The 24,694-nt window shown below is 35.8% G+C and overlaps 2 protein-coding genes across 8 annotated transcripts in view; one reads left to right on the top strand and one right to left on the bottom strand.

Annotated features, from left to right (window-relative positions):
* Positions 1–24,694, top strand: part of MACROD2 (mono-ADP ribosylhydrolase 2) — a 1,879,180-nt gene that overhangs the window by 294,015 nt on the left and 1,560,471 nt on the right. The gene's annotated exons all lie outside the window — the stretch shown is intronic.
* On the bottom strand, positions 1,630–15,291 carry FLRT3 (fibronectin leucine rich transmembrane protein 3). Of its 2 annotated transcripts, none has more exons than XM_014858504.3 (3): positions 14,984–15,291; positions 6,135–6,889; positions 1,630–5,148 (listed from the first exon to the last, which is right to left on the bottom strand). In XM_014858504.3, exon 3 carries the CDS (start codon positions 5,103–5,105, stop codon positions 3,156–3,158), a length of 1,950 nt encoding a protein of 649 aa, XP_014713990.1. In that variant the 5' UTR covers positions 5,106–5,148; positions 6,135–6,889; positions 14,984–15,291; the 3' UTR covers positions 1,630–3,155. The 2 variants fall into 2 exon arrangements, with proteins under 2 accessions (XP_014713990.1, XP_014713991.1); XM_014858505.3 differs by having other exon boundaries at positions 6,688–6,889; positions 14,984–15,279.

Genomic DNA, 24,694 nt, shown 5'->3' with positions numbered 1-24,694 from the left:
ATGCTAAGTAGGAGAAAGGAATTAGAATTTTAAATGCCACTACTGTTTTCAGCAGCAGATGAGCTAATATTAAATTCAGCGGTGGATTGGTTCCTTTAACACCCACGCTTCAGGTGCTTTGAAGCATGTGAGTCTCTGGATTCCTCCTGAAAACTGTCATATTGGCATGTAGCCATAAAATGTGCTTTACTCAGAAACTGTAGTTAGTAAAGCAGAGTTTTTTACTAGTTCCTTTGGCACAGGGGAATGCTTTTAATAAATCAGCTTTGCTGTGAGATAGATCACAGTGTTGTTTTTAATAGAGAATGAGTGCATAAGTGCAGAGATTTAAGACAGTTGCAAGTGGCTGCATCCAAAACCAATTTCTGATTTTGTCAAACTTTCAGCAAGGGAGTGATTTTTCCCTCAATTTTTTTTTGTGGCTTCCCCATTGTATTTTTGTTAAATCTATAAGCGGTATATTCAGGATTGGATTTTTCTTTCCCCCTACAATTTTCTCTGTTAGTACCTGATCAGTAAAAATTGTGAACATTTAGTTTAGGATATACGCAAATGTATCTATAATTAATTTAGTGCACTTTAAGGTAGAGAGAGATGTGTGTTTTGTTATTCTATTGAAAGGGTATATATTTTTACGGCAAAGCATTTGAAATTCGTAGCAAGCCTAGGTAAAGAATAAACTTATACCCTTTCAATGCTGTCTTTATTTGCTGGTGTGAAACATGTTTCTAATTTATGCCAAGTAAAATAATTAAGATGCATGTATTTGGACACACATAAAATTTCCTGTGCTCGTGAAAGGTATACTAACTGGAAAATAGTCAATACAATCTCTTGGCTTTTGGCTTTTTATAAAGTCACAGGTTTATAGGGACCTTATGGAACCATCCAGCTCTTTACCTGTCTTCTGGCAGAACTGTACCTTAGCTACTCAAACCCTCTGGAAGCCAAGTCAAACTTCCTTCAGAAAATGTTCCCTACATTTAATGTCAGTCACCTTTGTCTTTGCTTAGTTATTCCTAGAAAACAACTATCCTCCATAACAGGAAGTCCAAAGAGAAAGTGTTGGGAAACATTTGAAGATGGCAAATGAACAATGAATGAGGTTTCATAGGCACTTGGAGATATTTGTTAGTAGAGTAGTAGAATCAGCGATGTTTAGCAAACCTCTGGGAACATATGGCTAACTTCTCTTGATTATAATAGTAGTAACTTATATTTTGTTGAACATTATACAGTTTCCATGCACATCATCTTGTTTAATCCTCATAATAACCCTGTGTGGTGGGTGTTATTAACTGGCCCATTTTATGGATGAGGAAACTAAGCCAAGAAGAGTAAGCGGTTTGTTTTTAAGTACATAAAGCGGTAGATCTGAAACTTAAATCCTTTGATGCCAATTCACACTACCAAAAAGGTATTTAAAAAAATATTAGTTTTTCAAAGACAACCTTAAAAAGTATCGATCAGGAGCAATGGCAGCAGTGTACAAAAAACAGAAAAGTCACAAAACCACTTCTGAAGTTTTCCATCTATGGCATGAATGGGAGTTTTCCAAAGACTGTTAGGAAATTAATGTATGCATGAAACACTAAACTCTTGAAGTAAAATGATACACAAGCTCAAGATATTGCTACTTTTTAATTTGTAGCCAACGTTTATTTTTATGCCTAGAAAAATACATGGAGATGCTTAGGACTAATGTGCTGGGCAGTTTGCTACTTTAGTGATAGTAATATCCTGAAAAAGCAAGCACGATTATTTTGTACTTTTTTTTGTTTTATTCAGCAATAAGACCATAATTTTTCATATTTAAGGAAGTATGAAAAATTTGTCGAGTTTTAAAAGCTGAATACATGTAGCGTTGGATCAAGGCACATACAAGACTGGCCAAAGGGCGTACAATGCACTTTGGTTTTTTGTTGGAAAAAAATCATGGCAACAGAAAAGTGATGTGGTTTTTAAACAAGTAATAGCTCACAATTCAGTAGGAAGCTAGAAAGAAATGTTACATTACAAGTTCATTATGTAATATCTGGAAAACTGTGACAGTAATGGGCAGTATTCTTGATCATTGTGAAAGTAAACTGAACGTTTATGTACAGTGTTAAAACATTTCATATAAGCCACATCTAAATTTGATTCCTAGTATCTATTTTTCTTTTAAATTCTCACGTAAAGTACTACTTTCTCTGGATTGTTAAGGGGAATTGCTTGTGGTTATGCTCCCTTTTTCATACATACAAGGTTTCTCTTTGACATCCTTCATGATGAAAACATCATAAACACTAAAAATTATGTTTTTAGAGTGTGCTTTCAAAAATCAGCATGGTATAGGCAAAACCAAAATACAATTCTGGTATTTGTGTTCATCACACTATGTAAGTCTAAGTTTTCATGTTTTCCTAAATACAAATTTCCCCCCTAACTTGGAAGCACACTTACATCATTGTTTTTGTGAAGTCCTTTTTCTCAAAGCTTTGTTAGCAATGGCTTTAACAATAGACTTCACACTCCTTTATGCCAGCTGATGTCTTCGGTTCAGAAGGTATGCTTACTTTAAGGAAATCTAATTTGCTTAGAGCAAAAATGTAGATATGCAGCAAGTCTGATATTGCCCATTACTTCACATATTTTGATTTATTGAATACCACTGGGATAATATAAATTTAATAATTGGAACATTATTTTTTGAAATTTAGTTTTTTTCATTCAGCCAGGTTTTTTTACATTTTATTAATACCAAAGTGAAAAATGGCCTGTGCTTATACTACAAGGATCTTATGTGAACGCAGTCCTGATTGTTCAACACAGCAAGAAAATTCACTTTCACAGTCAACAAGTCATCTTACTCAGTAGAACACAAAGTAAATGGTTTATAACTTCAATATTTGCAAGGAAAATACAGTACAAATTACTAAAAAATACTAAAATATAGAATTGTGTTCAGGCATCTCCACTACATCAATCGCAGCAGTAACCTGAAATTTGAAACTTTTAATAAAAAGTTCTTAAATATAAATTATATGGCAAATGTACAGTACATTGCTTTTTTCAGTCTCTTTTTCCAGTGTTTTGCAGTAGAACAGGGTTCCTAACATCACCTCCCTTAGGTTTAAAAAACCGAAACACAGTCAGCTGCAAGTCCTGCAGCATCATGAATGTGAGTGATCTGAGTCTGGAATACCACTGTCTCTGTAGCTTCGGTTACTACTGCTTTCACTGTGGTTATTTTTGTACAGATTCATTCCATTAGGAGGAAATATGGTGTGTATTACAAATTCCTCCTTTGAGATTGGTTCATTGCTTATTGGTAACATCTGAAAAGAAGTCTCCCTGATTTCCAGGATAGAATTGTCCTTCTTAGTGCCAGCTTCCGCATAGTCATCCTTTCTTCTTCTCCCTTTGCTGTATGCACAGTTCCTTGAGAAGAGTGATCCATTCCTATGAACATACCAGCACACTAAAGCAAGAAGGGCAATGGTCACTAGGGCCACAGCCCCACCAATGATGGCAGCCAACGGTAAATTGGGGTTTTTGTAAGGTTCTTTCTCTTGCTCTCGATTAAGGGTAGTTGTAGGATTGTACATTCGAAGGGGTGCAGTTTCAGTCTCAATACAAACAGGAGTTTCATCAAATAGGTAGAGGTTACTGGTTTCCATGGGAACCATGCAGACTCGATAGGGTGAATCAGGCTCCAGGGCTGTGACCAAGTATTCACTGCGTTCCCCTGTTACGATTGTTTCTGTTATAGATCCAAATGCCGGGCTGTGGCCCAGTTTGAGCCAGCTGAGTCTTAAAGCAGTCATAGGTAGGACAAGTTTCCAAGAGATATGAATTGTGTCAGAGGTGACAGATTTCACAGTAATTATAATTGTTTTTCTTGATGGACTCCCTGTGGTTCGCTGATCTTTAGTGAGCTTGGGGTTCTTAATGTCTGGTTGTTTGGTCACTGGAGCTGGCCACTGTCCTTGAGCAGGATACACTGTGTTGGGTATTGCAGTAGTTATCTGAATGGTGCTTACAACTGCACTGTCCTTACAATCAAACAGTTCTGCATTGAGGTCCTTGATAGCCATCCCCCGAACTTTTTCTGGGGCTTGGCACATGAGCCCACGTACATTAACCTTCATAGGTAGCGACTGTAACCAGTCACGTACCCATTTCATCTTGCACCCACAGTACCAAGGATTGTTGCGAAGAATCAGTTGGGTTATATTGTCCAAATCATCAAAGATACCCTGAGGTAAATTACTTAGGTTATTATTGGACATATCAAGTCGATACAGCTGCCTTAGATAAGAAAAGGCATTTGGGGGCACCCGATTGATGTGGTTGTCTTGAAGATAAAGCTTCCTTAGGTTTGTGCCTGGAAGGTTTACTGGTGCAGCAGTCAGGGAATTCCGCACTAGTGACAGTTCTGTTAAGTTTACTAGGTTAAAGAAAACTTTATCACCTAAACCATGGTTGTTCAAAAGGTTTCCATCCAAGACGAGGCGTTTTAGGCTAGTGAGACCTTGAAGAGATGGTGATGAAATAGTGGATATGCGATTATCATCAAGGCGTAGTTCTTCTATAGTCCTGGGCAAACCCCAGGGGATTGTGCTAAGGTGATTACGGGATAGGAAAAGCAGTCGGAGATAGTTGCTGTCTCGGAATGCCCCCTCTTCGATGCTAACAGCAGAGACGGAGTTATCATCTAAATGTAATTCTTCCAGATAGGGAATTTTTGAAAGTGAATCATAAGTGATAGTCCTTATGTTATTTTCTTGCAAATGTAACTCTTTTACATACTTCGGGAGGTTGGTAGGAAATTCATCTAAACTGTTGTGGTATAGGTATATTCTTTCTACTTTCAGCAAGTTTTTCAAATCTGATGGAATCCCAGCATTATTTATTTGGTTGTTCTGAAGGTAGAGAGTTGTAGCATCCTCTGGTATTCCTGTTGGAATGGATGTCAGAAAGCGATCATTACAGTAAATGAAACCTGCATCACAGCGGCACACAGATGGACAGGATTTAGCCATAACTGATAAAGGCGCCACCTGAAGGAACAGACCAATTTTAGTCCCGATGAGGAAGATGCTCCAGGCTGGGCTGATCATGGTCAGCAGTATTGAGGTCTTTATACAAAATAGCTTCAGAGCCCTAAAATGGAGTGAGTTTAAAAAAAAAAAAAGACAGAAAACCATCAGGCCAGCATACTTAAAATAGCATTCAAAATAGATGTGGAAAGTAAAACATCTGTGACTTCTAATATTTTAATTTTTTTTTGCAGGCTTAGGGTTTATTGCTAGATAATAATAAATACAATTATATAATCTCTTTTCCTTAAATATTTCTGGTATTAAGAAGTATCAGGTCCCAAGCCCATTTGGTTTTGAAATGTCAAATATAATTAAAGTTTTATTGACTATTCTAAAGCATTTTCATGCTACTTGATATCAATTTTGGAGCCAGTCACTGACCAAACTACTCAAATTTCTATTAATATTCATAGTGAGTTGACACATAGGAGTATGATTTGTTATATTTAAAGATAATAATGTTACTGTTCTTAAAAAACAACAATTTAATGTCTACTTTTTATTAGGTAGACTGTACAGGTGTAGAAATGTGTACTGAAAAGTCTATTCTTTTACTTTTAGGACTAGTTACACACCTTTTGAGATCCTAAATACTAGTAAAACCAATTGTTTGCTTTGATTACTGATGTTATTTCTTTTTCTTTGATTACTAATATTGTTACATTGTTAGTAAGTATTTCTAGCCAAGAAAATCAGAAGGAATCTTTTTCATCTACTTCAGGAAGGAAAGAATTACATAGCTAATACATGTAGCTAATCTAAGTGGAAAATTCCATTTCATGTTAAACTAGTTCTTTCTTTTGTTCCATTTTGTTACATGTTTTATACTACATGGTTTAATAGCTTTATGCACGTTTTCATTATATTCTATCTCATGTTTTCACATTGCATTTATCTTTTATCATGTTCTAATCTAGAATATGATTCAACTTTCCCCATGGCTGGAGAATTATAGATTTTGTGTAATATAATCTGTTCTGTGCTTGTAGGTATTAATTAGCCTTTATAATTTCAGGCATGAAAATAAAAGACTGATATTTTTCCTACCTTATTGAACGATGTGAGTAAATTTTGCGTGAGTGAAAATCCAATGCGCATATATTATTTTCCTGGTGAGGGGCTGGGACTTATAAACTCTTGTTTAGTCCTTGGAAATGTTCTTCACTGTTTATTCAAGTAATCCTATGCCGCACACACCTCCAGATCAGGCTCGCTGTTGTCAATGAACATTCCAGCTGCAGTTCAGCATGGTGGGCAAGCTCATTAAAGTGGGGACCAGAAACAATTCAGCTTCCTGTTACTATGTAGAACACATGGCTTCCTATGTATTTTTTTTTTCTTTCTGATAGAGTTTGTGTGAAGGTTCCTTTTGTGTAGCTTAATTCCCTTAGTGGAAATTACTCTCTTTGAAATTCTTATTGGCTCTTCTGTGCAATGTGGTCAGAGATAGTAACTTCAGATCCTCATGAAGAAAGCCATTCATGATGCTAAGGCCTGTATAGTAATGGGTTTTTCAGGCAGTTACCCCCCACCTTTATTCCCATCCAGGATTATCCAAGTATAAACTTTGTACAGTAGCTACATCCTGAGGTATGATTACCTGCTGCGAAATAGCTATTTCCAGCTTTTGCTTCTTGCTGCTTTCTCAAAATATCTGGTGCAGTCACGTTATGCAAGAACAGGTATTCTTTTTTAAGAGGTAAAGAAAACTTAATTCAAATATTCTTCATGGAAAAAAAAGGAAGCATACTATATTTCCTTTATATTTTTCTTCCGTAAAATATACTGGATCTGAGCATCTCCTGTGAAAGGAAAATGTTTTAATGAACTATTAATAATGAACTTGGACATACTAGAGAAATTTCATAGAGATTTAACTTCAATTCTTTCTTTAAGCAACACATCTTTCATCATAGTAGTTGGTGAAAAGGGATAAGATGACCTCTTTGTTTTTTACTTCCCATTTTACTATACAAAGTAGGAGCTGAAGTTGAGATTGTCACCAAACATAATTTCTAATGTTAATTAATTGTTAATGCACTTTGAATTAAACACAGAAGCAAAGCTTCATTCAAGAGGCAGTAAGCCCCTTCCATGACTTTTAAATTCAAATCAGGCCACTCTTTAAGAGTTCACTTTTAAATCTTAGATATAAAATGATCAAATGTTTTAAAAAAAGAAAACAAGTACATCTCAAAGAGGTGGCAAATACATAACAAGCATTTTTTATAGAAATGCTATGGTAACTTCTTAGACAGTTCTGAACATGGTTTTACAAAATCATAAAATCTACAATTTAAAGAGTTGAAAAGAGTTTGCTTTAGCAGCTTTTCTTTTGATTTGCTCAGTGCCTTGTTTGCTTCTTCCCGCTGCCTCAATTTTCTCAACTGCAGAATGTGAACACCATCACCTTCCTCTTTAGAGGTGTTTCTGAGGACTAGTTGATGATCTTGAAACTCTAGTTACTCAGGTATTCTTGGCCAAAAAGTAGAATAGAAGTTCAAGTCATATTTAGTTTTTAGGAGAATACAATTTTAATTTTCTTTTAGCAAACTGAAGTTGAAAAATCTGTATTTGGAATAGAAAGGATGCTATTTCAATCTGTCTCTTTGTAATGACCATTAGGAAAGCATATCAAAACCTGACCAGGCATTTCCCTCTAGGTTCAAACATGAACAAGCCAATTGCCAATAAGTGTATTTTTCATTTCTGAAAGAAGACTTAAGGCTTGACCAAAGGACTGCTTTGTCCATTATCTAATATGCATGAAGATGTTTGGGGCTGGACAGGGGAGGTGGGTAGGATCAGGATCTGTTATGCAGGGTTACCCACTCAGGGGCTTTCTGTACACATGGGGAACATTAGGGTATCATGGAAATATTTAACCCTGAAATTAAGGACTAAAAGTAGAAGCAATTTGCTTCTCCCTAGTAATTACCTAGCATCCAACAAGGATAGCATCTGTTCCAGAATTCAAACACTACTGAAAGTGCATGTTAACAAGGCCAAAATTTGTGTTTCTGGTTCTCTTTGAAATCAGTTTCTTTTAGTTTGCCACCAGATACCAAGGCTATCATAGACTGCATTAACAGAAGGAAATTTAAAACAAATTACAGATACATTTAATTTATTATTTAGGCAACTTGAAACAAAAATAGCAGTTAGCAAAAGGATAAAGTGGTCTCTAGTGGATATTGCAAAGTGCCCAGAGAGGAAAGTTTAAATGATTTATTATTTAATGTTAGATTTTACTGTGATGCCTTTAGGGCTTTGCTCATTATTGTTGAACTTCAGTAGTGTATTTTCTTGAAGATTGTTACTTTCTTGGTATGTGAAAATGGAAAACCAGGCTGTTGAAATTATAATTACAAAGTTACTCTTAAAAGTATCTGCTGTGAATTTTTTCTAAGCTGGAAAATTATTCAACATAAAAATAATTTGGTTAATTTAAGCTTAGAAAACAATTACTTTTGTTAAATTGCATTGGAAACTAATTAAAAACCATTATAAACATAACAAGTGAGAACTTCCTTAAAACGTTACCAATAGTTGGGCATTTCTCATACTCCAGGACACACACTAAAACTGAGAAGATGAATCTGATGAATGGGGATTTAAAAATTGTTGATTGTTCCCTCAGTCAGGTTAGCCTGGAGTATGTCCAAGGTGACGATCATAATGAAAACCAGAGATAAAGCTTGTATCTGAACTATAAATAATTCACCAAATCAAGCTCTAAGAATATTATTGATAGACACATTTTTTAACCCAGAGAAAGAAAAAAAATTCTAAATTGGTGTGAAAAGAAGAAAGATTAATTTGTTTTTTTTCCCTGTTTTATATCGGTGAAACTACCTCCTCTGCTGTTTGATATGCAAACTCACATTGCCATTAATACAATAGTGATAATAATGTAGGATGAACAGAAAGCCTTAAATCTCATTAAATTCTTAGAAAATGTCTTTCTCTTCTCTTCAAATTGCATTATAGCAAAAGGCAAAAATATAAAAGCAGTTTTCTCTGGATAGAAGGATACTCTTTCAGAAATGAAGATTCCATCACATGTCCCTAGTCCCTTAAGCTCAATTCATGCTTCCTTCTGTTTTATATGTTATATTTTATATCTTCTCCTGCCCTTTTATATTTTAAACTATAGTGCTAAACAGTTTTGGTTTGTTTTGCATATTAAAGGCTGTACTGATCTCTCTATCTAAAATAAGCGATCTTGCCCCCATGCTTTAGACTTCCCTCTTTCTGAGCTGGCTCTACATTTCAGGCACATAGAGACACTGTAGTTGAATGTGAATGCTGAAAAGGAAAATGACCCCCACTGGCATGGACACTGTGGCCAGGTTTCCACAACATCGACTTCAGAGCCTTTATGTCTGCATAAGCTTGAAAGAGGCCATTACTTCTGAACAAAAAGAAATCGATCTTTTAGAAAAATATTGTTAATGGGGTAACTTGGGAGAAGACATGAATGGTGCCCTGGTTACTTAAAGGAATGTTTTAGGAAATTATTTTTTAATGGAATCATTACTTAAGTACATAGCATTTAAAACTGAGGCAAAAAGAAGAAAAACATAATCACCTCTCTGGTAAATAAAATTTTTAATATTGACCTTTCTATTCAGTTTCTCTTTATAAATAAAAAATTGTAGTTTTCTTTTTAAATGCATTTATAATGTAATCATCAAGTCCGTGAAAAACATCCAATAGATAAGGATGCTACCATTTTGAGATATTTTAAGAAAACTAATATAATTTAAGAAGTTGTATCTGAGTAGAAAACCGGTATTTAAATAAAATCAAGAACTTGAGGCAATCTACATGTTTATATGATGCCATCTCTGCTACTGCAGTATTTTGGAGGTGGAAATGTTTGAGGTGAGAAGGTATTTCTCATGTTTTGACAACCTAGATTAAGATTAAATTATATTTTGATAGTGCTAAATTCTTAAATCTTTTTTTGCTACCTTTGATTTAAATTTATTGATTTGAAATCATTGTTCATTTAAAAAATCTTAAATCAAGTATTAAGTTTTGAGATTTTAGTTTCTTTTTAATGATTTGCTCACATAATGATTTCTTAATGCTGGGAACTTTTTAAAATATTAAATCTAAAAGTAGAATGACATGTAGAACTTTTAATCCAAGTTAATTGCATTATTATATTGAATAAAACCTTGAAATTGACCAAAACACATGCTTAACCAAATTTATTTAAATCTGTAAATATTTCTAGGTAAATTGGAATTTATACAATCATAATCTAGAGTATTAGGAAAGTAATTATTTCTGAAGGCTTAAATTGCTGCTAGAAAGCACAACAAAATGATCAACCTGTGAATGCTAAGTCTTTGTATGACAAATGGTATTTCAGATAAACTACATATATGATTAAACTGAAAAACTGGAGTGCATCAGGTTAGTTGATAGTGACAGTAAAATGCTTTCTAAGCAGCCTGTCTGGTAGTTAAATTTTCCACGATCATCAGATTTCAGGAAAGTTCCAATTCTTTTGTTTAATGCCAGGCAAGCAGAAGGACCTCTAACTCTCCTCTTGAGAGTCATGAAGTCTGAAGGGTTTGCTGTCAGGCAGAGTAGCAAGTGTTCCTTTTTATAGTCAGTTTTATCTAGACTATTTTTTAGCCTAAAAAAGATTTTGTTCCATTTTTGCAAAATAGGGGATAAAAGTTCCAAAGCAAAGGATTTTTACTTTCTCTCTTTATGTTACTGGCTCTTTTTCCCCAATAGGTTTGTGACAAATGAATCTAATTCTGCTTCATTTATTTTGGCTTGTAAAGTAAAATCGAGCATCCTTAAAACAAAAAGGCAAACTGGGATGTTATCTTTCATTTTAGTGAATGCTGCTTCCTTTTAGAATATTAAAGCCAGAGTAAATGAATTAGAGAACCGAGACTTATAAGAATGAATAAGATATTAATTTAGAGGGTGGTAAAGGTGAGCAGTAGAGAGCTCGGGGGCAGGAGGCATGCTTTAACTTTGCGTTGACTTTTGAGCAATTGCAATTAAAACTATGCTTACTTTTGTTAAACTGCAAACATTTTCCCATTGCAAACTTGAAATTCCTTTTTCGGTGTTGAGTATATTTTGGTTGATGTGCTTTCTATTTCTAATATTCAAGTTTCCATATACTAGTACAACAAATATTTGGGTATATGTGCCAAGCAATGTGCTGGTTGGTGAGAACATCCAAAATCATAATACACCTTGTTTTTTCATTTTGGAGTAGGGTACTATTGATTTAAACCAAAGGAAGAGGAAGAAAATCAACAACACATAAACTGATCAATCCAAAGTCCAGTGGCACACTTTGAAAATGGTGTTTAAGCAAATGTGGTCTGTGGGTTTTCTTTTCAAAGTTGCCAGGGTAACTTGTGCACATGTAAAGTGAAAGAATAAAGAACAAAAGCTGTCATTGTCTCATCACGTGAGAGCAGTTCTCCCTCCTCCCATTTAAGCAGACTAATACTGTACCTGGAGAGAGATTGTTATGCATTCCTGACACTTGATTTTGGAGGTAGGAAAGAGATCATGCATATGCAAAGCAAATGCAAGTTTAGCTGCTGCTTGAATTTGATTTCATTCCTTTTTACTTCAAATCTGTCTTCTCTGGAGTTCATGTCAATAGACAGACAAATCAAGTCCTGCAACCTGCTCTTCTATGCAATATAAACATGGCTTTCAAAACTTTTTCAGTGTGATGTTTTACCAAATTTAGTGATGTCAATCTGCATCCTGAAACTGGAAAATGCTTTCTGAAATGTATACTCCTATTTTGGCTCTTAAGATGAAGAAGGCTTTTTCCAGAAGACATTTACAAACCATCTCTTTGTTGGAAATTGGTTTGTTGACTTATGGTAAGTTTTTGAAATGTTGGAATGTTAGAAGGATTTGAGAAACAGCCCTTTTTATGCTCTGAAGAGAAAAATGCAGCTTTGAGAATTAATATTGCTGAGAGATTTACTGTAGAGTTTTTGCCCACTGGGGGGTGGTACAATCTACCAGAACACTGCTTTCAGAAGCCGCAAGTCAGATGTTGGCTGCTGCCGGCCAGTTTTTCTCTGGTTTAATTACAACAAAGCCTCCCGTTGAGAAGAACAGTGAAGGCCTCTGGGGCAAAAGGTGGGGGGTGGGAGGGAAGGGGGAATAAGGGAAAAAAAGGGAAGAAATTACAGCCTTTGAAAAATTTACTGAATCTCATTTCCCTCATTGTCTTCATTTATCGTAGTCTTCATTTGACTTTCAACGATTATTTATAATGCTATTAAAATAAACTGGTTGAATAAAAGATTATTTAAGGGGGTTTATTCAGAATTTTTGTTAGCTCTGGATCTTGGCATTAATCACATTCTTTGTTATGTAGCCCACCCACCTTAAAAAAGGGGGGGCAAAGTTAAGACCCACTGAAATGGCAGTTTTAAACCAGATTTTTTTTAAATGGCCAGATTTAATTTAATATTGATATGAACAATGGCATATCAAAAATAAAAAGCAGAAAGAAGAAACATTCATATAATAGTAATACAAGGTAAGGTTCTTGGCTACTGATTTTTGTAGACTTTAAAATTGTTTAAAATAATCCAGAAAGAGGAAGAAGCTTTAGGGTGTGTGGCCAAGAGAAGCACAGATGAATCTCCTCTCCGCAGTGCACTTGCAGGTTTAAAGCTGATAATTGTATTTTTCATCTGGAGGCACTGAGTGTTCATTAGGATCTTGTGTCCCTAGGCAGGTGATGCTGAACATAATTGGAGTTTCTATTTGATTGGGCAATATAGTCTAGCGAAGAACCTGGGATAAAGATAATTAATAGCTTGCTAACAAAGTCTGACAGCCACAAGATTTCAAACAAATTTATTTCACACTGCTTCATTTAGCTTTGAAAAAGTTTTGATAGAATTGGAGGCTCCTTAATTAACACCTGAAAGCAAAAGAAACATACCTTCTATTTTGCTGCCACACTCAGTTATGACAAATTTTCTTACTGTTTTTCTTCGTTTTGTAAAAATTTTATTTGCTGCTCAATTATGTATTTCACAAACATTAACGTTTAGGAAGTGTTTAACTGGGCATTTTGAACCTAACCATAATTGATTTAAAAGAGGGGGTTGTGTGTTAATAACTGATAGTTAGTAATACAGGAACACAGTATTAATGAATTTATTATGTTTATTCATTCACTGTTATCTTTGCTGCTCCTTGGACTTGATGTGTTTTGGCAGTGCTCTATTTTAAAAAAAATTAAAAGTGATTTTCCTAGTTAAATACATGCAATCACGTTTTTGGAACCCTGTTTTTTATTTCAGGCTAATAAATATATGTACGTGTGTATGTGTTGTGCACACACATAAATTTGCAAACGAAGTAGCATAGCTCTGATTTAATCTTTCTATAGAGTAAAACTTGGCATATCATTAATATTGGTAGTAGTGGTAATATTAATATTTTGTGGTACTTTTAAGGGATTAATTTTTTTCTTTACACTTCAAAAGAGATGAGTATCAGTCGTCTGTCACTGTGGGGCAGCATAAGTGATCCTACCTGAAAACAGACAAATTCATTCTTTATGTTTATGCTGGTCAGGATATTCTCATGCAGTTAGGGATAAATGAAAGGCATTGCTGCAGCTGAAGCATTTTTCTAGTGGCTTTATTCTTGCTAGTTAGTGTGGTTGTTTCTTGCTAATTAAATAACATATATGTGCATTTTAAAGCAGATAGATTTATTTTAAAAATTGTAAATAGCTAATTGCTAAAACCATTAGAGAATTTGGTTCATAATTGGCAAATATCAAGTCTTTTTTTCCTTTTTAATTCCAAATAATTAATTAATTAAAAATCAACCCCCTATATGTTGAGAAAACACAGGCCTGTTGCACTCTTTTATCTCTATGCAACCATTTTGTTTCAGACATAATTCATTTAAAAAAAATTTTGAGGAGATACATTTAACTACTTTTTGAAAGCTTTGTTGTATAAAAACATTTCTTGTAATATAACATTTTCCTATAAGTTGCAAGTGAACAGATACTCCGCATATCCCACTTGATGAGGGCTCTACTCATGTTTTTTTTCTCTGCTACCGCAAACTTGCTGCATACATCAGGCATAGCTTCCTGGCTGAGCTCTGTTAGTCTTTCTGAGTAGACTTTGCCAATTTCTATGCTAGTCACATACTACATTTGCCCCAGCAATGGATTTGGCGTTCTGCTGGAGAGGGAATATGGTTTGGAAGAGAGTCTCCTCCTCCTCTGAGTTGAATTCACTAGTTGAGATATGCAAGACTGAAATGCTGGAAGCAGCTCTGGCAGGACAGTAGTGCAAGCTTTAAAATCTAGGTGTAGCTGTTAGTCCTTACAGAGGCACAGAAGTCTCCAGGAACAGCTCGGCTAGCTGTGAGCAAGATATATGCTTTTCATGTACTGTGTACTCATGGGCTGAGGGATTATTGATTTTCTTTCACAGTTGTAAAAACAGCAATTGGTGATCATACCACACATACACTACACACCAAGTTAGCAAGACCTTTTGCTTTCCTGTCTGTGAAAAATCTGCCTTGTATTCTTCAATATTTAACATTTAACTTTCCAACTTAATGTTTTCCATAAGTCTCTTTTCAAATAGCAACTATACGAGACAGAAAATAGTCATTTATTATTTTTGGTAAGCAAAAGATTTTTAAGAAACTTATTGCATTTGGTCATATAGTCAAATTTTTCCTTGCTGGCTTGCACGCACATAGATTGCTGGTACTGGTGACAGAGCAAACGTTCGTATTTGAATGCCTCATGGCACCAAGTCATTTGTTTCTAGAGAGTAAAACCAAGCAAACTTTCTGGGACAATCACAAGGAAAAACACGGAAAACACTTACCAGGATGACGGAGAAAAAGCAATCCTACATATACTGCCGCTATAGCTGTAATTCCACTGACTGTGGACTGGAGTAATAACCCTCCCCCCCTCTCCCAAGCTCCGCGTCCAGTCCACACAAAGCCACGGCAGCTGCAGGCTGAGCTTGTCCTGCTTCGGATCACTCCTACACGGAGGAGTGAGTGAGGGAGAGCATTCCAGTTTACTGCACACAGCCCACCTCCAAGTCTGAAGTTAAAGCTTCACCTCGCAGTGGTTGAAGAAGGGGGTGATGTCATAGGTGGGCAGGACTTAGTCAAGCTGTTGTTCAGTGAGGTAACTTGATCATCAGAGACGTGAGATTTGCGAACGCTAGAGGGAGCGAGAGAAGCCAAAATGAGGCGCTCGGCCTGCCGAAGCTAGGATGCCATTTGGTTTGTAGGCAGCCCTTTGGAATCTCCACATTTTCTAAAGTTTACTACAACTAGATAGTGGTAGCAAGCTTTAAAAAAGATACAAGCATGTTAGAAGGATATTTATAAGATTACAAGAGAAAAACACAAGTTCTTTTTGTTTTTTAAGCCATCTGTATTAAAAAGAAGTTAACCCAAATCATATTATTTTCATTATTGACTAGTTACAATAATGTTATAATTATGCAGGCTAGTAACCCCAACTGTGAATATTTATTTAACAAATGAAAGCAAGTTCAAATAAATAACTGATTTATTTAAGGGAAGGGGAACACGAATGCTGAAAGGTAAAAAAAAAATGAAGTAATCAGTCCTTTTTCCTGGAGGTAATGAGTAAGTTATTGTTCTATATATGTTTTAGGAAATGGAAAGATTTTCCATATACTTCCACTATTTGTCCATCATCTTTATAGCCCCGTAGATCTTAGGTTTTTCATATTTAGGAGACTCTCCCTAAGATAAAAAGTTTTAGAAAAATTAAAGAATATTTTCCTTACTGATATGTTTTTGCTGCTCTGACCATGGGTTAAGGTATAAACATCTTAAGGAGAAAAAGAACCTTTCAGTAGTGATTTTGCTTGTATTAAAATTATTTTAATTTAGGTACATGAATAAACACTGGGCAATTGTAAGACAGAGACGTTATGAATTAACAGAATTATAGACTTTTATTTTGAATTAAGATTTTCGTAGACTGGTTCCTGCTATTTGGTCAGCAATTGCTTTCGAGCCATAAGTTTTCCACTGAGTGTGCTTCACTTTTTAATGTTGCTGGGAAGAATTTTGCTTTTATATTTACCTGAAGGGCAATTTCCTTAAACTGCTATTATTTGTTTTATTCTTAGAGGTTCACAACATTCTCCTTTGTGCTTTTTTAAAGTGTCTAGGAATGTTTGTTTCTGAAGGAGCCCAGCGAATTGTTTTTCCCAGGAGTATTTGATTATGATCTCTTAATTAGCTTCATTTGGTTTATCTGTTTATATGCTTCTTTGATAGCAGGTTGACTTCTGAGTTCCCCTCCAAGAATGGGTGATATCAAAGTAGAAGGTGAACCCTCGATAAGGGCTATATTGACCCCTATTGTTCTATGATTGCACTTTTGCTGGCCTCTGAGGGCACACCCATTAAATCCAGGAGTTTTAGAATTCTAATGTCTGTTGAAAAGCCAATTTCTTAGAAATGTTAGGTAGCTCAAGTTAAACTGAGATGCAGCTGCTGAATCTTTAGAGGAAAACGAGGTGGGAATAACAGATAATCTCTCAGTAAAGGGTGGATTTTTTTCCTGTTACTGCACAACAGACACATGGATTAAATTATTTTATGAAACAATTCTTTCTAGAAGCTATTTCCAGATGAGGCTTACTTATATTTAAAAAAGGACTTTTTGCCTGGCCAAATTCCTGTGGGTTTATATCCATATTTAACCAGTTTTGTCTCAATTCAAGCAGGCTTTAAACAGAAAAGAAAGATAAATGGATAATTTTGTTTATAGGTACCTAAAAGAGAGTGTACTGGCCTGGGAATTAGGGGTTCTGAAGTTTCCATTCCCTAGGCTGCCATTTGTTATATGACTTCATATCACCTGCTCTGGGCTTTGGTTTCATCACATGGCAAATAAAGGCAGCAGGAATTTATTGAAAGCCAATTATGTATTGTTGCTTTTATTTTTGTTTTTATTTTTATTAAATGTGGACTAAAATGTAGAAGACAAGAGACTGTGAAAACTGTAATCTGTACTAGGGGCACTGATTTTCGAGGCAAATTCTTGATATACCCCCATCACCCTACCCTGTGCAAGAATATATACTCTTTTGCTGCTTCCATTTTTTTTTTAACTTCCTGCTCTTATCAGCTGCCTGAAACTCTGCCAATTGGAGGTGAACTTATAGTAATATGTACCCTTTTTGAAATAATTTGTACCATCTCTGAAAAGATTGAGTTACCCTGAGTAACTTCAGATTGCTTTCCTCCTTTGTTACTTAAGAGAGATTAGCTACAGAAAGGGGATGGCTGTCCTGGTTGGAGGGGAAGGCAGGCAGGCAATTTTCAGTATGAAGCCCATTAGGCTGTGATAGGAAGGGAGAGGCTGGATTGTTGCAGCAAGGAGGACTCAGCTCAGAGTGGAGAAACCAGTGTACTCTGATGTTTAAGAGCATGGGCTTCAGGGTCCAGCATAGCTGGGCTCCATCTTGGCTTTGCCACATGACTGTAAACAAATTCCTTAATCCCTCTGAGTTTGTTAGCTCAGTGCTTGACTCATAGTAAGTATCCAATGAATGGTAGCTTATTAAGATGAGGGGATCTGAGCACCTGGAAAAAAGGAACATTATGAAGTGGTGGAAGATGCAGGAAGGAAGGGAGGAGAAAGCCAGTGACAGCTTTTTTCACACTCTTCAAAGTTTCCCTTTGAAGTAGTTCTATAGCCAGGAAATGGGGGAGGAGGTGGACGAATAGGAGATATTCTTGTTGATTTTTTTTTCTGTTGTCCTCAAGCATTTCATGGCCTCATGTTCCCAGGATTTAGAACTTAGTTGAGTTCGAGTAGACATTTTGGGTTGAAAAGGTGTTTGTTGTTGTTTTGCATTTTATTTTGTTCTGTGGCCTAGATTGTGAATCTAATACTGTACTTGAGAAAGTGCATTTCAGATTGTGAACAATTGGCTTGAAAATGAACTCTAATAGCATATTCCAGTTTTAAAACTCTAGGACTATGTAAACTGGTCATATCAAAGGACTTTGTGTTATTCTGTTTTTTGTGAAAGGATGTGAGATGCTCCCTGGTGGAGAACAGGGGAGATTGGATTTGGAATCAGGTTTCCCAGACTCTGCCATTTACTTATGTATTCAAGTGAAGATAACAAGAGAAAACCAAACCTCTTTTAATATGAACAACTTCCAGCTGAAAATGACTACGATACATAATTATTCCCTGGGACAATTTAATTCAGGTCTTCCAACCTGTCTAGACTTAAGCTACCTCATTCACTCTTTCACTCATTCATTGTACACAAATTCATTGAACATCCCTGTAAGAAGCTAAAGAACTAGGTGATCCCTAAACCACCTCCAACTATGATAGTTGTGATTTAATCTTAGAATGCATAAAAGTTCTTTTAAGTCTTAGAAGCATTCTTTATGATATTCCTTCCCCTCACTATTCTTCATCAGAATAGTCTTCAAAGTTTTGTGAAAAACAAATTAACCAGGTCAGGCTTTTGGTATATTAAATTCTTTGGGCTGTTGAGAACTTTTTGGTTGCAAGTGATTGGAAAGTCCAAGCTTTACTGCCTAATCAACAGTTGGCATCTATTGGTTTGTGTACCTGTGAAGTTCAAATGTATGGTCTGGCTTCAGGTAAAGCTTAATACAGTGGCTTAAAATATGTCAAGAAGAATATAGTTTCTTTCTGGCTCTTAGTGTTCTGCCTTTTTTAGTGTTGGCAGCCTCCTCAGGCTATATAGAACAGACCCTTGGCAGCTGCAGGCTTTCTCCTCAGGCAGCAACAGTTCCATGTATCACATTCCCATAATGCAGTGTTCAAGGGAAGGGAGGTCACCTCCAGAAGCTCCTGTATGGAGCCCTGTGATTCACTTTCTCTCATTTGTTTAAACTTGATCATATGCTCTTTCCTGAACCTATTACTGGTGGATGGGGAAATATGTTGGTGAGATTAAGCCTTCTGTGGGGTCAACCCCACTCAAATACATGGCTGAGAATGGAGGAGAGGGTATGACCCAAAGGAAAATTGAGCACTGTTAGTTTGAGAAGGAAGGGAGGGATGCTGGATATTAGCTCGTTTTCAGAAGCTTTGGCATGCTGAAACTTGGGCATGTTTTAGAAATTTATAAACTTGAAGCTACTCTTTTTCTTTTTTTAAGCCAGAGTTTCTGTTTAAATTGCCAAAACATCTTTAAAAGATTTTCTATTTGTAGACCCTCTCAAGTCTAGCCCAGTTTTCTGTGTCAACAGGTAGAGATGCATGTCAGGGCACATCAGAACTACCTCTTAACATGAGCCTATGGGATGTTAATAAAATATAGAGAGAGTGCACGTTCAGCTATCTGTTAATTCTGTGAAGTCAGGCCAGATGCTTAATGCACCAGTTAGAAACTGTACCGCATCTTTCTGAACAATTCCAAAGGGTATTGGAGAAATAATTAGATTTTAGCAGGTCACAGATGCCTTAGAATACTAAAAGGTTTTAAAAATGCTGTATTAAACTGTTCTTCTGTTCTGATATTTGCCTTTTATTAGTCAACACTTAAAATGTACCTAAAAACAATCACGTATCCCTTTTAAGTGTGTTTCCAAAACATACTCCACTGGAGTGAGATCTGTCGTTACAGGACTTGAAACAGAAATCAAAGCAAAATCAGAGTGGTTATTTCCCTGCCTGCCTGTCTGCCCACCCTTTGGTACAGTCTTCTCCTCAACACCCAATTTAGACTGTTACTCTTCAGAGATTGGGAGAAAGGTGATTTAAAAAAAAAAAAAAAACCAACAAACAACTGAGAAAAACCAGCCCTTTGGCCTCCCAGGAAAGAAAGGAGGAATTGTGATTCAGAACAGGTTAGTACCTAGCCAAAAGTGAGGGCATAAGGAAGCTGGTTAGTACAAAACTGAAAGCCTGCTGTTCCCTATTTTCTTCCTCCTTCAGGGCTTTCAGGTATGGCCATGCAGATGGGGCACTATGCAATTCCTGCCGATGTAGGCTGTGTCCTTAATCCCTTCCAACTCCTCAGTGCTGTGTCGCCTTTCGCTCTTTGTTTTAATATGCAAAAAAGAGAGTTTTAAAATGGACCTTAGGAAAAAGCAGAGACTTGGAGCAAGCAGAGTGAGTGAATTCTCCCTCTGATACTTTGTGTGTGGCCCTAGGTAAAGAACTTCAGTTCTTTGAGCCTCACTTCTCATTTATGAAGAATGGGATATGGGACCCACCTCATTTTGTAATTATGGACTTCAAATAAAGTTGGTGCATGTAAGAGTTTATTACTAAATCTGAGAAAGCACTTACCAAGACAGAGCTAAAACCTGTGAATAGTTGCTTTTTATTTTCATAGTGATGAGTGGGGCCAGGGTCAGTTCAAAAGGCACAGTCCACTAATGTTAAATTGAGCTGTGTGTTTTAATAATTTATCTTTGGGAATGAAACAATTTGAGAAATGCTTCTGCTTGTTGTCCTGGATGCTCAGACTTTGAGATAACAGTATCTAAAGCTGGTTCTGAGACTTAATTACAAATAAAACGACAAATTCCTTATCCTTGGCAATAATTAGTATAAAACATAGCTTTGAAGGAATGGCTAACAGTTAATAAGAGCAGATCAATATACATCTGATTATTAAGATGTGTATTTCCTAGGTATCATAAAAGGATTGCCCTGAAGCCATGTGATTATCTGTATAGCTAGCTGCTGCTGTTAATCTAACCAAAGCTGTCATCGCATGCAAATGATCTTATTGTTTCACTATTTCTGGAGTATTGGTGCTAATTTTAGGTACACACATAGACTTTCTGAGAGGAAGATTTCCTAAAATTGTTGTCAAATTTTCCATATTTCTGGAAACCAGCTCTGTAGTTCTCCTTGTGTTTGAAATTCTCTCTTTTAGGGATTGCTATTTCCCTGCAGCCCAGATTATTTAGGTACATAAACATGTGTAATATTGAAAGGAACATGTTTAAAATAGAATTGAAGGGCTGGCCCCGTGGCCAAGTGGTTGAGTTTGCATGCTCCGCTTTGGCTGCCCAGGGTTTTGCTGGTTCGGATCATGGGCGCAGACATGACAACACTCATCAGGCCATGCTGAGGCGACATCCCACATACCACAACCAGAAGGACTTACAACTAGAATATACAACTATGTACTGGGGGGCTTTGGGGAGAAGAAGAAGAAAAATAAATAAATAAGTAAATAAATAAATGAATAAAGATTGGCAACAGATGTTAGCTCAGGTGCCAGTCTTAAAAAAAAAGTAGAATTGAAGACTTTTGTTTTACTATATCTGCATATAAATGACTATGGAAACTGCCCCTCATTGACACTGTCTAGGAGAAGTAGATCAACTACAATTAATATTTCTTTTCCCTTGGGAACTGTTGTGAACTGATTGTTTACAAGATTTTTTTAAGGGATAAAATGTTATCAATTGATTATATTTGAACTAAGTGAACGTTTTACAATATCATCTATTCAAAATAAAAATAAATAAGAATTAAGTTCGTGTTTACCATTGAGAAATTTTCTTTAAAATATAAAAATCTATTGACATTTTCTGAACATGATTTGTGACAAATATGTTATATATAAACTAGATTATGTCTGTGTCTCCTCTGCCTCACTTCCTTCATAAGTAATTAATCTTAAATTTGGGGAATTTAAAAACATTTTATAATTCTTTCATTACTAAGTTTTTATTCCTTTTGTTTGACATTGTGTGTTTAAAAATTAAGATCTAGACTTGACAAGTTTCATTATCAGTGCACCCATATCACCAAAATTTATTTATACTTTAATGAGCTTTTATTCTTAATAAGCTGTTTTTACAAAATGAGGGTAAAATTGAAAAGTAGTAAAAAAAGTGTTACTTTTTAAAGTTAATAATTTTTGTTTGTGAGAAAGCTGAGAAGCTTTTTAGTAGTTGATTAATTCCCATGTTTACATAGAAGCAGTATGGAACCATTTGAGTCGGCACTCATGCAGCCCCTCTTTGTTTTCTTCAGTGGCCCAGGGAACAGACTTGTCATTCTGAACTGCCCACGTGTAATTCTGTCCTCCCCTTCTTCCCCGGGGCAAGTCAGAAGTAAACTTATCAGATCATATCTTATTGCCAAAGAGCAAAGCTTGTTGGCTGACTAAAGAAGAGAGGAGGACAAGTAAAATATGACAGGTTTGATGCCAAAAGTCCCAGGTTAATGTTGGTTTTTAAATAACTAAACTTTTTTGAAAGTAGGATTTATATCTTTTGAAAATATTTCCTCGAGTTTTACCTTATCTAGAATTTTAAGTGCAGCAAAAGTTAATAGTTTTACCCATATTTTATACACTGTAATTAAGTTATCACTATTATCATTATTATTGTTGTTGTCATTGCTCCTATTATTTGTTCTTTGCAAGCAAATCTTTCTATCTTATATTTGGAAGAAGTTAGGGAAAATTGCATTGCATCTTATGTGCTTCCAGTATACTGTTCTAACAAAAGTAGAAATGGCTTTCTGATAGAAAGTAGAAGTAGCTTTCTGATAGGAAGCAGAAATATTATAAATGTAGAAATAAATTATTATAAATGTTAAGTAATTATAAGGAATTTTTATATCATATTTATGTCCTGTCTTCTTGACTGAACAAAAAGAGTTTATAGGAAACTTTTAAATCATATTTATATTCTGTCTTCTTGTCGAAACAAAAGGTATTACCATCTCCATTCTAATATAGCTGATATCTAGTAATTGTATAGCAGGTGCCAGTCGAAGAACTTGTTCTGGGCACTCAGAAGATAGTAATAAGGTGATATCTGTAGTTCTAAGAGAAGATAATGCTATCCAGGCTCTAAAGGGTTACAATTTTTTAATTCACTTTGTCCAACTCACTAGCATCCTCTTTGTTTTGTTTAGGTTGTTTTCACTTCCAACTAAATCTCTGAATTAGCTGGTTAGGAGGAATGGGTGGTTAGATGGTCTAAGTAAGCTCTTGCTTTGAGAGTCTTCAGTACACACTCAAAACAAAAGGGGTAAAGAAAAGAGAAGGTAGAGCAGGCATTCTAAGAAGGCCCTTCAAGTCTGTTGTCTAGTTTGCCCTGTGTCTTCCCACAGCTTTTCAACAAATATTTAGTGGATGGCAAGGTATGTGCCATAAGTCTGGTCACTTTGACTCATTCTTTGTTCTCCAAAGACTTTATAAGCAACCTTCTAAAGTTCTCCTATCCACGTGGATTATAGGTGGGCCAATACCATCTCATAACAGCTAGATATAAACTCCTGCGTAATTCCAAAGAAAAGACAAAGAAACCTGTTCTTAGTCTGTGGATGAGAAGGTCAGGAGCAATTTAACCAATGCACTCTGGGCTATAAAATCATGTTTGAGATGAAACTGCTAGCAGCTAAAGAGGGAAAGTTTTTGAAGAGATATTAAGGATAGAATCAGAGCTGTTGAGATAGCAATGATATGTTGTTAATTTGAGGGGAAGAGAACCATAGTAGGTAGATTTTGAACTCTTTACCAGTTACTGTGGTGGTAAGTGTAAGCAAGGAAGACAGAGGAAATTGTCTTACAACATTCACAATGCCTGTTCCTCTCAGCCATCTTTGTAGTGAATTTTGGGGAAGGGGTGGGGAGATTGCTGAATTATAGAGGTCAATGAGGAAGAAGAGAGAAGTTCATAGATGTGAGCAAAATAATAGTATCAGTATAGTAACACTAATATTCTAATAATGGTCATAGTATGAAAAGAGTGGGGGAAAGCTAAGCGTAGACTAAAATAGTAAAATCTGATTTCAGAGGAGGGGAAAAGATATTCAGATATGGAGATATGTTACTAATTTTGGGTATTAAGAAATATGACTGGACTGCTCATTCCCTTCTTAGGCCCTTCCAGGGAAGAGAGTTGAGGTTCTTCAGATGCTGCCAGTTTTAAGTTTACAGGAGAGTCCATAGAATTCCCAAATCATTTATTTGTTCTATATTCAGGAATGTAATCCTGGACTGAGGAAGGGTCTTCTTTATATGGCAAGGAAACTATCTGCTTTAGGAGAGTGAAAGCTGACACTTGCCAAGAGAGCTACAATGGCCTAACTAAGCCACAACCATTAAAGGGGGATGTGTGCATGAAGCCACATGTCATAGTCAAATCACCCACATGTCCATTAGGGATATGGGGCAACTTGCAGAGGCTTCTGATTTGTATCCAGATTAACATCTAGTCTAACATTGTAGTGTCAGTGCAGACAACAGAGTCATGCAAAATATGAAACTAGAACAAATGCACAGGTCTTAGAACGTGGAATAAAAATGCTGTGGCATTAAGGGTTCATTGTAATTTGTATCAGAAAGTACATGAAAGAAAATATTAAGACGAAAGTTATACCAATTCAGGATGTGTAATCTACCATATAATGTGCCAGAATTCTAATATGCATTTCTGTTTACCCTTGGCTCTTCTGAACCTCATTCCTTGCTTTGACTTGTCCTTTATGAACAATTTTCTTCATTATTAAACAAAGAAATTCCTTCACTCATCAGTTAAGTAAAACTGTCAATTGTCCT

The sequence above is a fragment of the Equus asinus genome, chromosome 15 (genome assembly GCF_041296235.1).
Source record: "Equus asinus isolate D_3611 breed Donkey chromosome 15, EquAss-T2T_v2, whole genome shotgun sequence".
Lineage (NCBI taxonomy): Eukaryota > Metazoa > Chordata > Mammalia > Perissodactyla > Equidae > Equus > Equus asinus.
This window is presented reverse-complemented; position numbering and strand designations above follow the sequence as displayed.